The following is a 16,135-nucleotide window of genomic DNA, read 5'->3' on the forward strand; positions in this document are numbered from 1 at the left end:
GTTGATGACTATTCTCGATACACATGGTTTATCTTATGCACAACTGGTCTGAAGTTTCATAAATTTATATTAATTTTTGGAAAATAATTCAGACCCAATTTCTTGTTCACTTAAGAATTTTCGATCTAATAATACTATGGAGTATAGAGAATCCACTTTTTTGAACACCTTGAAACAAAATGACATGACACCACATTGTTCATGTCCTGGAACCTTCCAATAGAATAGGCGTGCTGAGCGTAAGCACAGACACATTTTGGATACTACTCGAGCCCTTCTGCTTTCTGCATCTGTTCCAGAATTCTTTTAGGGTGAAGCAACTCTCACTATGGTTTACACTGCACTCCTTCGTCCACAACACAGCATAAGTTGCCCTATGAACTTCTCTATGGGCAAATTCCTAAACATCACTCCCTTCGGATTTTTGGGAGAGTGTGTTTTGTTCTTCTCCAGCCCCATGAGCTTACTAAGCTACAATCTAGATCCCGCTTGTGTTGCTTCTTAGGGTATGGTATAGGACATAAGGGTTATCGTTGCTATGATCCCATTGATCAACGTCTTCTGATATCCCGCCATGTCACTTTTTGGGAGTATAAGATGTTTAGCAGCATGTCTCTTTTCCACCTCCACTCTAGGGCCATGTCCTGATATTCACTGATGTTTCTGTGGATTTGCTACGAGACACTAATAACCTTGATGCAGGGACCAGTAAGCTCTAATGACGCTCCATCAACGGGCACTATTACTGATCCTAATCTCTCTGCAGGTCCTCCCACTTCACCACCAAAGTCATCTTCTTCTTAGACTGAGTTGTCTTCCTCTGAGCCTGATCCTTTCATCCTTCGCCGCTCCACTAGTGTAAGAGGACTTCCTACTCATCTTTGTGATTATCATTGCTATGTTGTTTGTGCTTCTTTACACAAACCTCACACCTACCGTGAGGCTTTCTCTGACCCTCTTTGGCAGCAAATTATGACCGAAGAACTTGATGCCCTTCACAAAACTCATACTTGAGATTTGGTTGATCTTCCTCCTGGAAAGACTACAGTTGCCGCAAATGCATCTACAATATAAAAACTAACTCTGGTGGTGCAGCATAAAGCACGTCTGGTGGCAAAGGAATATATTCAGAAGTATGGCATTGATTATGAGGAGACATTTGCCCTTGTTGCTCATTACCTTTGTTCGCTCCCTTCTAGTTGTGGCCTTTATACGCCACTAGCCTTTGTTTCAAATGGATGTGAAGAATGCTTTCCTTCATGGTGATTTGGCTGAGGATGTATACATTAAGCCTCCCCTAGGGTATCCTCATCTTTTTGGTAAGGTTTGCCATCTTCGACAAGCCTTATATGGACTTAAGCAAGCTCCACAAGCTTGGTTCGCTAAATTCAGCTCCATTGTTGCATAGTTTGGATTTACTTCTAGCTCCTGTGACTCTGCTCTCTTCACTCGTCAAACTGCTGCTGATATCACCATTCTACTACTTTATGTTAACGACATGATTATTACTGGTGATAATCTTTTTGGTATTCATGAGCCTAAGCAGTTTTTGAACCAGCAACTTAGAGATGAAGGATCTTGGTTCTCTCAGTTATTTTTCTAGGATTGGAGGTGTCTCCTACCATTGATTGCTATTATCTCGCCCAGGCCAAGTATGCCTCTCATCTCTTTTCTCATGCTAGGCTTACATATTGCAAGATGGCTGATAGTCCCTTAAAGTCTAACATCAAGCTCCATGCTATAGATGGGGAGCTCCTTCCAGATGCTATCCTTTACCGACAGCTCTTTGGGAGCCTCATTTATCTCACTGTTACTAGGCCAGATATTGCCTATATTGGACATCTTGTCAGCCAGTTCATGAGGCACAACGCTCTATTCACTATGTAGTTGTTCTTCGCATCTTACGCTATGTGACGGATACCTTGTTTGTGGACTTCATTTTTCTTCTCACTCATCCCTGACATTACATATTTATTATGATGTTGATTGGGCCGGTGATCCTACTGATCATTGCTCTACCACTAGTTTTTTTTCTATTGGGTGACTCTCTCGTCTCTTAGCAAAGCAAGAAGCAATCGGTTGTTACTCGCTCTATCACTGAGGCTGAGTATCAAGCCTTTGTTGATACTACTTCCGAACTTCTTTAGCTTCGTTGGCTTCTACAGGATATGGGTGCTCCTCAACGGTCGAACACTCCTATTTATTGCAACAGTCATAGTGCTATTCAGATTGCTCACAATGATGTCTTCCATGAGCGCACCAAACATATTAAGATCGATTGTCATTTTATGCGTCATCATTTACAGGAGGGCACTCTTCGTCTTTGTCCTGTCGCTTCGACTAATCAGCTTGCGGACATCTTCACCAAAGCCCATCCTTCTGGCATCTTTCGATCTCTTGTTTTTCCAAACTCAAGTTGGTGTCCACTTTACCACTTTGTGTTTAAGGGGGGATGTTAGAATTATTCTAGATTATTCTAGAATGATTCCCTGTATATTCTAGTTGACCTTAGTGATCTTGTAAATCCTTGATTAGGACCTTGATTGATTTATGATTGATTGTATTACCAAATTTAGTCAACCTCCTAGTACTCTATATAAAGGCTGCTTCTATATATTGTAATCGACAGACAGAAATACAATTCTCTTCTCTCATGTTTCTATTCTCATCATGGAGCAATGAAAAATGGCAGCTACCTTAGTACAATTTTTGAGCAGGGTCCCCTAGTTAAGTTAGCCATGTTCTTCTTATTCTTTTAATTTGGTAAGCTAGTGCATTGCATGATCTAGATTGGGATAGTATTTTGAATGTCAATAAGATACATAATCCAAATTTATGATCTAGATAAGTACGCATAAAGTTTAGCCTTTAAGGGAGGATGGAGCTAAGAAGGTAGGTACTCACCTCCTGCTACCCAAGGCCTCCTTCGTGGCTGATCATGTTGATGGGGTGCTCAGGACCGATATAATGCTTACTTCAAGGGCTTTCGAAACTTGCTGCTTTCTGACCCTCTCAGATTTAATAGTGTGAAATGTCTACGTTAGCAAAAAAAATAAAATAATTAAAAGATAGGGGAGGATGGTAAGCTTTACCACGTTGTAATGTAGTAAGCTTTACCACGAGATTAGCATTTTCACGAAGACTTATTAAATGCGCTTATCCCCCATTTATCCCTTTCATTCTTTTGCTTTGCCGCGGGCGCAATCGTTTCGATCATCCTACTCTAATGTTACCCTATTTCTATAATTAAATCAAAACCATCTACGTCCATTTGTTGCGTGCATTTGATATGCTTATTTCTAGCTCTATATCTGAGAATTTGCACATGCCTCTCACTTCTACACCGAGCATCAAATCTGGACTTTTTTTAATAAGAAAAAAAAATCAGACTTGGAATACTCAATATCGTTCTTTGATGATTAACAAATTATGCACTCCTCTGCTCAAATCCCTTGCAACTTCATTCGGCAGCACCGCACTAATACGATCTATTGTGATCTGACTGCTCGCTCATGGAACACAAAAACTCCTTTAGACCGCTAAAATCTCTTCGTGCCACGTTGGCACCAAAGCTTGGTTTGGTTGAAGTACATCAAATTACGAACTAATCTGATGATTTTTAAAAATTATTTATTTAAAAAATAATTATGAGAAAAAAAATTAATTTTATATGTTTGATTGATGAAAAAAATATTATAAATAATAACATCAAAGAAAGATTACTATATTTCGTTAGAAGTAATCTTATGAAAAAATATTATCAAATTTCTTTCAGTACTTTTGGATAAACAATTCAAGTAATAATATTTTTTAATCCATTTGTTGGTTATTTATGGCCTATTTACATAAATGCAATCAATATTGGCTATATAAAATATTAAAATATAATTAAATTAATAGATATTTTTAAATTAATTATATATATTAGAAAATATATTACTTATTATAAATAATTTTAGTATGGGTTGGTATATAAATAAATATACTAATTATTCATTAATCCTATATTAAATTTATTGATAATTAATCGACATTTATTAATTATTTTATTAACAATTAATATTAATTAATTAATATATTAGATATATTATTATTTATAAATATTATTAATAAATATGTTAATATATTTATAGTATATTAATATAATATATTAATATAATTATTATTAATTATATAGGATAATTAATATAATATTGTCAAGAAATGATATTTTTAGATTATCTTCGCTCAGTAATCCGCTATGGAAAGATATATATCATTCTCCTGGTGGTATTAGTTTTGCCTTCTCCTGGTGATATTTTTAGATCATCTCTGCTTAATAAGCCTAGCCTCCACTTCTATATAAGCCGTCTTCTTTTCTTTTTCTCCTTTGATTGCCGATGGCATGCCTCGTCGAAATTAGAAGAATGTCCCTTAATCTTCTTCTCCTTTATTTCCTCATTCACCAGGCTTGTCGCTGGCTGAGTTTTTGCCAGAAAAATCTGTGAAAGAAGTTGGCCGTACAAATATACATCGCCAATAATGCTCTAAGTCCATAACGTTTCATTGCCACTCCAGCAGGGAAGGAAAGGATTTTTGCGCCAGGATTGGGCCCCGAAGCACTATCTTAAGACAAGGAGGTTTTTTGTTGGAGAGAGACCAATGATGGAGAAAGACGGATGCCTCCACCTTCCGGCCCTCTTTAAGATGGATTCCCTCCTCTTCAAGTGAGGTTGCCGGCCGACTATTAGGTGATTTCAGGGTTGGTCATTGAGGGCTGCCTATAGCGTCCAAGACGGAGATGGGGCAATAATAGTGAGCCTGCATAGAAATATAAAACGTCGCCCCATCGGACCCACACCTGTTTTTCTAGTTTTCAAATGGATGGGAGTGGGCAGGGTGACGCCAATTATTGGCTTCTCCTTTCGATGTCAATGTGACAAGAAAGGCAGCATTTGCTGGCCCCGTGGTTGAGTGCCAAGTTTACCTTTCTCGTCAGGCAAAGCATCGACATCATCAGTTGGCGCTTGCGAGCCAATGTTTTAGATGGTGCATCTCAAATGAAATATGTACACCTACTACTTGTTTGACGAGGGATTTGACATGGAATGGGGCTTTTAGCAGGCCAGTAATTAATTTACAAGGGCCATCATCCAGAAAAACAATAAGAAGCACACGAGCATGCACCGTATTGTGAAAATAAAAGATCCGAATTTAGTCCCACATCAACTAAATAACGAAAATGTATGTTCCTTAAATAAAGAAGGCTATCCCTTTCTCTTCAAAAACATCTTTTGTAGAGCAAAACCGTACGTTGGAAAGAGACTATGAAACCCATTCAAAGCGGACAATACCTTATTTGAGCCCGGTGGAGACTGAACTTTGGGGTTCAGGAGGATACCCTCCAACCTCATCAATGGTGCTTTCGTTGAGAGCCCCAAGCCAATCACCTCCCGTTCGGATCTTTTATTTCCACACACCGGATCCTCACAAGAACTCTCGTGACCTACCCATGGCCACCTTGGTAATCTCAAAGCCTGTCGTGTTGTGTAACTTCCACTCTTGAAGCCACAACTGGTACCCAACGCTACATCCCGGACCCAGCATCCAACATCACAAACAACAGTTGCATTGGAAAGGGACCTCCAAAGGATAAGGGACTCCACTAGTTTCTTGGCCACGATTCTTTCGTATTGTATTGGTCTTGGTAGATGAAAAAGACCACTTAGAATTTTAAATTTACTACAAAGAGGCAATTGAAATATCTAAATTAAGGTCTCTTGATCTTTGAGAATGTCCCCATCTCTGAGAAGTAAGTGCTTTGGGTTCCACCGCCAAGCAGATTTCCATGAGACTGTGGATTCGTGAGCTCTATTCCCTGGAAAAAACAGAATGCCACCACATAGATTTTGTTCATGAATGAGAAAATCTTAAATCCTTACATTGAACGTAGAAGCCTCAAATAGTTAACATGTTCAAGTTAATAGCTAAATTACCAACATCGGCGGTCAAAAATTCGTCACCTACACTCATCACTTCTTAAATTTGTGCAGATGAAGTATGCCGTGTAAATTGGAATTGGAGGATGGTTGTTTTTTAAACTGGTTCTACTTCCTCCGTGCACAAAAAGAGATTTCTTAAATAGACCGATAATAGGTTATATTCATACCCTCTTGCACTTGTCAATCTGCTATTCAGGGTGACTTCCATAACAATATTTCTGTTTAAGATTTCTAATACAAATCTTAGTTTTCTAAAATAAGATTATATAGCATTTTTGTACTCTGCTCTTCTTTCATCTTGATACAAGTATTCTACCCTAACATTGAAATACCAAGGGGTTCAGAACATATGTTCTATTTACAAGTTTGTCAATTATTGCCCATAATTCAAATCTGCTTCAAAACAACTTTAACATATTAGCCTATTTCTGAAGCTAAATATTGTCTGCATTTCCACCCTTAAAACTAACATGATCTATCTTCAAACAACTGTAATTTGTTATCATAAGATTATTCTAGTAGGTGTCATTAATAATAGCTATCCGAACAACATACGATATCAATTTTATTTCTAATGAACAAAAATGTTCCTTTCACCATAGATGTCTGTACCTATTGATTGACTTCATTTGTATCTATACATGCATTTCTACTAGCATCTTCATCTGTTTTTGTTACTGTAAAATATGAAAGTTTTACATATGGTTCCATCTTAACGTTACTGAATTTTGACTTTGAGTTTGATTGAATTAAATCAAGAACTGGAATGATTATATGCAGCTTGGAAATATATACAGACCTGTACAGGGGTGAATGCAAGACTTGATGTCAGTCCTGAGGTTGCACCACTGCTTCCATAGGGCTTCTCCTTAAACCTGGTGTACACAATAGACGGTGGGAAACAATGAATATCTTGCACAGTTTATAGAAATATGAAAAACTGATAGACTCTCTAATTTGGATTTTGAGGCAATAAAGAAAAAGCTTATAGAATATCTCATATTTGATAATCTAGAGGATGGAAATAGCATCCTAAAAGATGAAGCATTCAAAAGGATCTAACTGCCTACTTTTTAGCAGCTTTGGCTGCAAGTTTGCTTTGACCAATTGACACACGCAACTTCCCACTTCCTGCCTGACCAAGCATGCCATAACCTTCACCCAAGCCATCACCTGATAATGGAGAGATAAAAGTTAAGAACATCTGAAGAAGCATCAAAGAATTATGTCAGCTACAACAAGTCAATAAGTTCTAAGCATAGTGGTTTCCAGAAAGCATGTAATCATGAGAAACTTAAAAGGAACAGCTTTCACTGACAACATTATGAGAACTTCCAAAAGTAAATAGAATATATTCATGAAGCTGATAAATTATTTTATATTTATACTTTTTTAAGAATGTTTTGAGTTTTGAAAACAAGTGGGTGCCAAAAACAAATCTCACAAAAGCATTCATAACTGTAAAGATCTAAGTATCAATACTTTTTTAGTGTAACAGTAAAATAAATGCTTTGAAAATAACTTTTCGCACAGAAATGTGAAATCAGAAAATCAGCAAGATTTCCAATTAAATATGGACCAATTATACCTTTAAATACTGATATAGTCATTATCTACTAATTAAAGTGCCACTCCTATTTCAAATGTATGTAAACATCTCAACATCTTACTATTATAAATTTTGCCCCAAAATTCATACAGTAAAAGAGTTCGATTTCTAAGCATCTCAGTGGCCATCAACAAAAACACTAAGCTTACCCAGAGCGATTTTGGAAAATTCAGAGAACATCAAGACTAGCAAGCCCCATCTATTAAAGCAAACTTAATATATCATCTTTTGATCATATCTTTGAAAGCAATCAAAAGTCACTTGAGAGTGGGAAAATAAAAATGTGAAGACTGGAGAAATGAGGGATAAAAATATGAACAAGTCATGCATGAGTGTATGCTCACCAAGGGAACTTTCTTCTGGCACTCCAAATTGCATTCTGTTAGCCAGCTTCCTCATATCAGTGATTGCATATCTGTCAAATGCCAAATTTTCAAACACATAAAAATCAAGTTATGGAATAAAACGATCTTGCTAATATGATATTTTTTTGTTGCAGAGCACTGCCATAAGAAATTGCTACCTCTCTTTCATTTTCCGCAATCGACGACCACCTCTCTTCTTTTTGGGCTCTGAATCTGGAACTGGAAGGGGTTTTGGTTGCTTTGCAGGGGGTGGCTCTTGCCACTTCTCAATCTTCTTACGGATTTCCTCTCTCAAGTTCCTTCCAGTCTTCCCCGTTGGATCTCCTCTTGTTGAGTCTACTCTTGCTGCTAGCGTTGATTTTGAAGCCAACAGTCTACAAGCACGGGTCCTCAAAGAAGGAGGGGTGCTCTGAAAAATCTCAGCTTGTTCAAAATAACCTACACGAAACTGAGAGGTTGCAGTAGAAAATCCAGCAAGGGTTTTCCTCTTTGCCCCAAGAAGCTGAACGTTGCAAGCTGGCATTTTTGCCAATGCAGATAAGCCACCAGCTGTTCCCATAAGTTTAGCTGCAACTGCACTTCCAACAATAGCAGAAAGATTTGGTGCGATATATCCCATCCTGCTCTCTACAAAATCAAGTACTTTCTTCTTTGCAATGTCAAGATCAAGTGCTCGGTCGCATGCATCAATTGTTTTTTTTAGGTTCTCTTCTGACAGAGGCTTGCCGCTTGTAGTTGATGCTGTAACAGAAATGACCATAATAATTGCTGAAGGTAGAAGCCCCTCCATGTCAACAAGGGTCAAGTCCATCTCATTTCCAATCTTCTTCACAACCCGAGCATAATCAATTGGGTGGTGAACAAGAGATTCAAGTTCAGGAAACTTCAAGCGGTACTTATCACGTATAAAATTGTGAATTATGATGATTTCATTTTCAATATCGACAGATAAAGAATTGCAATCAACGATAAGTTGATACTCAGGATCATCCTCTAAGACTGTTCCATGACCAGATATATCTGATCCTCTCTGGAGTGCATCTTCAACTTTCTGCGATTCACAAGAAATGAAGAGTGATTATCATATGTGACAAACTGAAATATCTTCCTAAGTTTTGCACGATGCATCTCATTATTATGCAATATATCTAAATGAGTCGGAACAAAAGAGAGTAAAATAAATAAACCAACAAAATCATCATGACAACAAGAATAACTAAGAAAATGGCATAAATACATTCTAAAAACTTTTGGAGTTAAAAAGGAAATATTGCCAACAGCATCCATGCAACAAAATGCATGATGGCTAAACTTTCAAGTTTATCCTAATACACTTTCACTAATTTTAAAGGAAAGGGAAATACATAGTTGAGCATGAAACAGAGAAAAAATTCAAATCAGTCAAAAAAAGCAACCATGAATGATAGACACGGATGAAATATGATCTAGATTTAGGTTATAAATGCAAATGAATAAAAGCTGAGGCAACCATAGCCCGACAACCATAAATACGTAACAAGACATAACCACAAAACCAGATGCTACAGTTGTGAGGTTTACCTTAGTAAGAAAACATGACAACCAAATGTATAAAAAGTTTTGAGCATCACCTGCATAATATCATTATAGCGTTGCGTCTTCTGCAGCTTTGAAACACTATCAAGATCATCATAGTTTAGCGCTTCAATATCAGCTATATCACCATCAGCGTCCTCCTCCATGTCTGCTACATCAGCTTCCTCATCGTCCTAATAGACAAGTTCCAGATGAGATCGGAGCAAGTGACCATGATGCAGAAATATACAACAGTGAAACAAAAGAAACAGGTAGAAGATGAGGTTGATACATAAATTGCAAACATCCAAATATTAGCAATCAGCATAAAATTTTAATCAAGTATAAAGTTAATATATAAACTCACAAGATGGGCCTCATTGTCAGATAAATCTTCAAGGTCAGCCAAGAAAGAATCAGCAAGACTGGCCTGTTTAGAAACCACAAGCTATAATAATCAGTATACATCTTCAGTTGTTTGCAAAAATATTACACCTGAAGTAAAGAAACTGCAACATTGCATAAGACCTATTTTCCTTGTGAAATTGATACAGAAATGCTAAAAGAAGATGCTTCCAAAAAATCATGCTTGTAAAATCCCACATACACATTCACCATACAGGCCTAGAAACTGAATGCAATTAAAACATACTGTGAGTAGTACATTGTATGAAGAATTGCCAGAACTTAATCAGGCATTTAGCTGCACATGCCTTGGAATAACTCATAGATATAATATTAACATTACAAATTGCCACAAATATAGTAGTAATAAAAATGCAACAATACGGAAATATGTCAATAGAAGAAGAAAATTAGGAGATGTTCAGAAATAATGCAACTTGTTGAAGTCTACTACTCACTGCCATCCTAGCAAACAAAAAAAGTAGATACCTCAACTATTTATTTGTTATATATATCTTCAGGTTCTGAGTTCCAGACTAGTGGCTAAACTAAAAATAGCTGAAGATAAAAAGTACGCCAACCACCCCCCCCCCCAAACACACACAAACAGACATAAACAAACAAAAGCACATATACGTGTATAACTATCACAATTAAAATTTTTACAGCATTCCTTGTGTGTCACACGTCCAGCAAAATCTGACAAGGGAACCTCCATGGAATTTGGCACAGAGACATGTATGTAATATATAGATGTTTGTATAAGCATGCATAAATCTAGTCTAGAAAGCTCAAGATTATTTATAGTTTTAGTAAGGTTCACTGAGTTTCAAGTTCAGCTCAAGTTTATGAGTTTCACCCCCCCCCCCCCCCCCCCCACCCCCCCACCCCCAAAAAAAAGGAAAAAGATTATGAAAAGATAGGAAAACAAGGGAAATGTAAAACAATTTGACAAAAATATATCACACAATTTTAAAGCATATTTAATAATTTGACATCTTCGGTTTTTATGGTTTTGGTGTTTTCAGACCAAAAGCCTAAAAGTACAAAACCCATTAAAAAGAATATCTGTGTTGGACATGATAAAGAATTATATTACATTGAATTGCTTAATAAGAATCTAACAATTAAATACCCAACAGTGTATCAAAAATAAACTGGAATAGCATACATATGACTATAAACTTGATACCTAAGATAACATGGATGGACGTTGTGAGGAAGGATATGGAAACTTAAAATAACAAAAGGGATAGCCCTAAATAGGAATACTTGGAGAATAACGATCCATAAAGTCAATCCAAATAGCTGGAAAAAGGCTTGACAATTATGATTATAGGTATTAATATAAACATGATACCATTAGAACAAGTACTGGTTATCAAATTATATTTTATAGTAATTTAAAGTACGGAAATAAGATGACAAATAGATACATTTTATTTAAATGTTCACAAAATCCAAGCTCTAGCTAATCCATGTGTAGATCTTATAAATCCACTATTCAAGGGGCTTGATCAGTTACACCCCTTTTACCCCTTAACCTAAAATAACTCTTGAAGTTAGAAAAGAGTACTGTATCTAGAATAAGCTACACTTCACTTGAATTCCTTAGAACCAGACTCCCAAATGCTTCCAGTCTTCCCAAAAAAAAAAAAAAAACCAAGCCTAATTTTAAGAAGATAATAAGAATACGCTACACTTCCCAAAAAAATATCCTCATCATATACTTAAAAAGAAATGAAGAATAATGATGATATATATCAAAATAATGAATAAGCAAAGCATACACAGCCATTTTAGGTTGAAACGTATCAACTTGAGCCAAAACTTCAAATCTTTGTACATGTATAAATATATTCAGTAAATAATCAATTAGACTATTTCCTCCACAATTTTGACATGATTTACTCCGCATGGAACTTAATAACTTTTATATAGAAAAGCCAAAAGTTAACATTTAATGTTGATGAGATTGTGGTTCACTTTAGTAGCAAGGAGGGTCATGATGTGTCATTAAAGTGTCCAAAGCTCCAAAATTGATTCATAGGTAAGATTCCATAAGGATAAAAAAAGCAGTATCTTAATGCTAGCTATCTATCTACCTAGTTCGGACCTTCTCACAAATTGTGCCAACAAAATTACACATATAGCAAGCACCAGCAAAGATGCACAAAAACAAACCAGAACCCAGAAACCAAAGATCTCGACAGACAATCCTTATACAGTGATAGATCATGTTTAACCCTTGGTATCATTAAGTAACCCGTTACCAAAAGAACTATGAGTGCAAGTACCAGAATCTGGTACAACTGCAACATAAAGCTGACATAATCATATTAATATAGTTTAGTGTACATCTCTATGCAACTTCAGAGCTGATACTTTGTAATTCCAAAATTAAAAAATTAATTTGAGTATTTACTGGTCCTCAAGTAATTTAAAGTCGAGCTTTCAAAAGGACTCTTGGTATGAATCTTTGTATCCCAAGTCAAATCCTAAAAATATACACATTATTGCCTAAAGGAGTAATTCAAATAGTCGGTCCTCCTGTTTTAAATGGTAGCAAGTTAGTTGCAGGTTATTTACCCACTAATAAGTAGTGGCTCCTCAACATTGAGTGTCAGAGCATATTAACCTAAAAGGTAACATCCCATTTCAACCTTTACTTTGAGTGGAAAAGAATTTGAATTTTGATAATCACCTATAATTAGAGATATAGACCTAATGCCAACAGAAAGCAACGTAATATGCAAACTTCCTAAGTAGCCAGCCAATCTTCTATTAGAGCATCTTCAGACACACAATACGCCACTCAATCAAGTAAAGTTTGACGAAGAAAAACAAGGAAGAATAATATACTAAATACATAAATGCATACATTCGTACATACATCAACATATAAGTATGCATATGCAAAAATACAGTTGCACCAGCATTTTTAATTTTTATAAGATTTTTTTTAATTATTTTCCTTAACTCTCCTAATTTATTCTTTCAACATATCTAGTGTTATTGCAACTTGCTTTGCTGTATTTCTTTCTAATAAAGCTACTATTTGCGAATATAACCTAATAGTGCTACTAACACATCAATGACAGCAAATTATATGTTCATTTAGTGGGATACTTTTCCTATGAATGAGACAGACAAATTACCATACAGCCTACTGGTAAATGGATACATGTTACAGGTGCAAACTTTCTATAAAACTCATCAACAAAAAGATGTTTATGTGTGTTCCTTCAACATCAAATAGCCTTTTGAAACAGTTAATGCACAGACATTAAACTATCACACATGCTAACTTATACCTTTTCTTATTTTCATTAATTCACAAGGTACTGATCATTACCAGATGCAAACACTAATTTGTATAAATTATAAGAACGTTTGATTAAAAAGAAAAATGATAGACTAACCATTGCTTCAGTCTTCAGATACAGCGATAAACTTCAAAACAAAAGCACAGCAAAATCTGCTAAAATATCTGCAAACACAAATTCAGAAGCAAGAGCAAGAAATTAGTTAAAATTAAAAACCCAGACAAAGTAAATATGGTGCAGACACCAAGAATTAATTTTAATAAGATGAAAAGAAATAAGAATATTTTACTTCCCTCAACAATAGTCAAACAAAGAGCACGGCCACACAAATGTATGGCAGCTGCAACAGTACATCTGCCAACATTCATCTTTAGGTATCCCCAGCCTAAGGAAGAGAAATATTTAGGGTTGTTGGACAATAAGTTCATGGTAACACTATAGAACACTCTTTTGATGGAAAAGTCTCGCCAGGAGGCCAGCATGCACACCGGAAACAAGATGCAGGTTTACAAGAACAACACCACCCATCACAGGACCGATGCTACTTCACCAGAAGATGTAACAAAAAGAATCATTGAAATATCATACATATCTCAAATCTTACCAGTATGTGCTTCTAATTTACATGAGAATAGAATCTCAATATATATTCAACTAAAGCAGCCCATTCTTTCTAGAATGTCTCCTTTAGATTTCCATAAAAATTGGGATAAAAAAAAATAAAACAACAAAAAAGAGAGAGGGCAAGGGAAATGAACACTTGGCTTCAAAATCCAAAGTCGCTTCATGAGTAGGGCTAAAAATGGAATGGATATGGATCGGATATCAATATATCCATATTTGTATCCATATGTTTCAACTGATATGGATACGGATATTAAACAAATATCAAAATGAATATCCAAATTTGTTCTAAACGGATACAGATATAAATCAAATATTATGCATATCCATATTTGTTCTATATGATACAAATATGAATCGGATATTAAATATATCCATATTTATTCTCAACAGATACAGATACAGATCGAATATTAAGCATATCCATATTTTTTTATCCGAATACGAATAGCAATTGTATTCCATTTCAAATATTAATTCGACAAAATCATCACAAAATGAATCCATTGAAATGTTGGGGACTAAAGCCATGCCTTTTGACCAGCTCTAATCGTTGCACACTCGAAGAGGTTCAGGATGATAATTATAAAGAAATAAACTGCCATTTAGAAAAATGAGAAATTCCAAAATCTAAGCTTGACCAATGACCCCGATCCATTTCTGTTGGGAAGCCAAGCAAACATGCCCAATAGTAGAAGAAGCCATCCAGTTGGTGGTCGCGTCCCATTTATGCTAGCAATGGGAGGGGGGCATGCATGCCAACCAACAGCAAGAGCCCTGAATAAGATTTTTAAACAATCAAAGTACAGAAGCATGAAGAATTTGAGGACTTGAGACCACCCATTGTCTTATAGTGTCCCCAACTTCCCACTAAAAAATATTAAAACTTAACAAGAGTAGTGCCCATTGTGGCTCTGAGCACTTGAAATAATGAGGGGTGTTTGAGCTTTGGATGGTGACAAGAGCTTTGGATGGTCTTGAACCTTCACTACTTCCAAATATTAAACTCAAAACTGAGAAGAGTAGTGCCTATTGGGCTCTGAATACTTGAAATAATGAGAGAGACGTGTGAGTTCCAGGTGGTGACAGAAAATTGGACTAAGCAGTGAGCTTCCAACATAAGTTTAGCAAATTTTCCTCTAAGAAAAACAGTAGTTCAAAAAAAAAAAAAAAATCCCCAAGGGTAATCTCAAAGCTACAAATTTGAGTTATCTCTATAATCAGAAAAACAGATTTCCCTCAGAACCAAAAGCAATAGCAGAAGAAGATGGAGATCAAGCAGGTTTGTCCCTCTCTAAATTAAGAAAGAAAAAGGATGAAGAACTAGTCTTCAAAGGGCATAAACTTCCTACAGTTGACAATGGTGTTCTATGATCCACAATGACATGTCCTTGAGATCATTGTGCCATTCTTGCAAGTCACTGGGTCTCCATCTTCCTTTTTAAACTTTTTGACTAGTAGTAAGACATTTCCATCTCACTCTTACTTTAATCCTTGACACTTTTATGCAATCTCCCATATCCTATGTATGCGTCCGTGTCATTCCCAATATTTCTTGCTTAATGTGTCTGCCTATTAGCAGATTGCTGCAATATGCATTCTACATCCTACCTGCAGTGTATATGCACCAATAAATTCCAAATTAAAAATCAATAATTTACTTAGCAATCAGTATTCTCTGCTTCCCAGATTCTGTCTTATATATCCTTATCTATCATCACACTAACTCCATTCCTATTTTCCTTTTCTACAAGCACAAGAAATGGGGAAAAGCAAAAGCTCGAAGATATTAATGATTTGCCCACTGGATTAGTGCTCCCACTCCTGATTGCCATGGGAACAATCGACAGGCTTGAGAGAGAATCCAACAGCAAACGTAGAACTGGCGGAGAAGGTATGCGAGAACTCATTGCTATCAAGGCCAAAGCGTCAAGGCCCATCCGTGATGACGGCCACCGGATGCCCCAGGTTCATCATACATCCCTCGTAAACCCCCGCTCAAAAAACCCTCCAAACGAGCAAATCCACGCGACCTCGAGGATTGAAATCCCACAGCATCCCAACTCCCGGCCGATAAATCATCAAAACAAACACGGTAACAGAAAAAAGAGACCAAGATTTGTACCTGGTATCGCGCTTGGATGCTCCTCTCGCCGATCGCGGGTCGCCGCTTGGGAGGAGGGAACGGGCGCGGTAGGGGGAACCAACCCTAACGGCCTTACAGGACTTCGAAGCGGAAAACGAGGGGAATTGGGAACAGAGGGTTCGTAT

General features: G+C 36.5%; 1 protein-coding gene across 1 annotated transcript; it reads right to left on the bottom strand.

The window, feature by feature from the left end:
- Nucleotides 1-5,213: 5,213 nt before the first annotated feature.
- Nucleotides 5,214-16,135, bottom strand: LOC103701632 (U4/U6 small nuclear ribonucleoprotein Prp31 homolog). Its single transcript, XM_008783773.4, has 9 exons — nt 15,990-16,135; nt 13,337-13,404; nt 9,877-9,939; nt 9,566-9,703; nt 8,114-9,006; nt 7,935-8,005; nt 7,052-7,154; nt 6,781-6,856; nt 5,214-5,857 (listed from the first exon to the last, which is right to left on the bottom strand). Exons 2-9 carry the CDS (start codon nt 13,337-13,339, stop codon nt 5,750-5,752), a joined length of 1,455 nt encoding a protein of 484 aa, XP_008781995.1. The 5' UTR covers nt 13,340-13,404; nt 15,990-16,135; the 3' UTR covers nt 5,214-5,749.

This window comes from Phoenix dactylifera, chromosome 1, assembly GCF_009389715.1.
Source record: "Phoenix dactylifera cultivar Barhee BC4 chromosome 1, palm_55x_up_171113_PBpolish2nd_filt_p, whole genome shotgun sequence".
Classification (NCBI taxonomy): domain Eukaryota; kingdom Viridiplantae; phylum Streptophyta; class Magnoliopsida; order Arecales; family Arecaceae; genus Phoenix; species Phoenix dactylifera.

Excerpts from the sequence above, each read along its gene's own strand:
- LOC103701632 (XM_008783773.4), bottom strand. Across the intron at positions 9,704-9,876 it reads CTGACAATGAGGCCCATCTT|GACGATGAGGAAGCTGATGT; the intron begins GTGAGTTTATAT and ends CTTGTCTATTAG. Across the intron at positions 8,006-8,113 it reads TTGCGGAAAATGAAAGAGAG|ATATGCAATCACTGATATGA; the intron begins GTAGCAATTTCT and ends GGCATTTGACAG.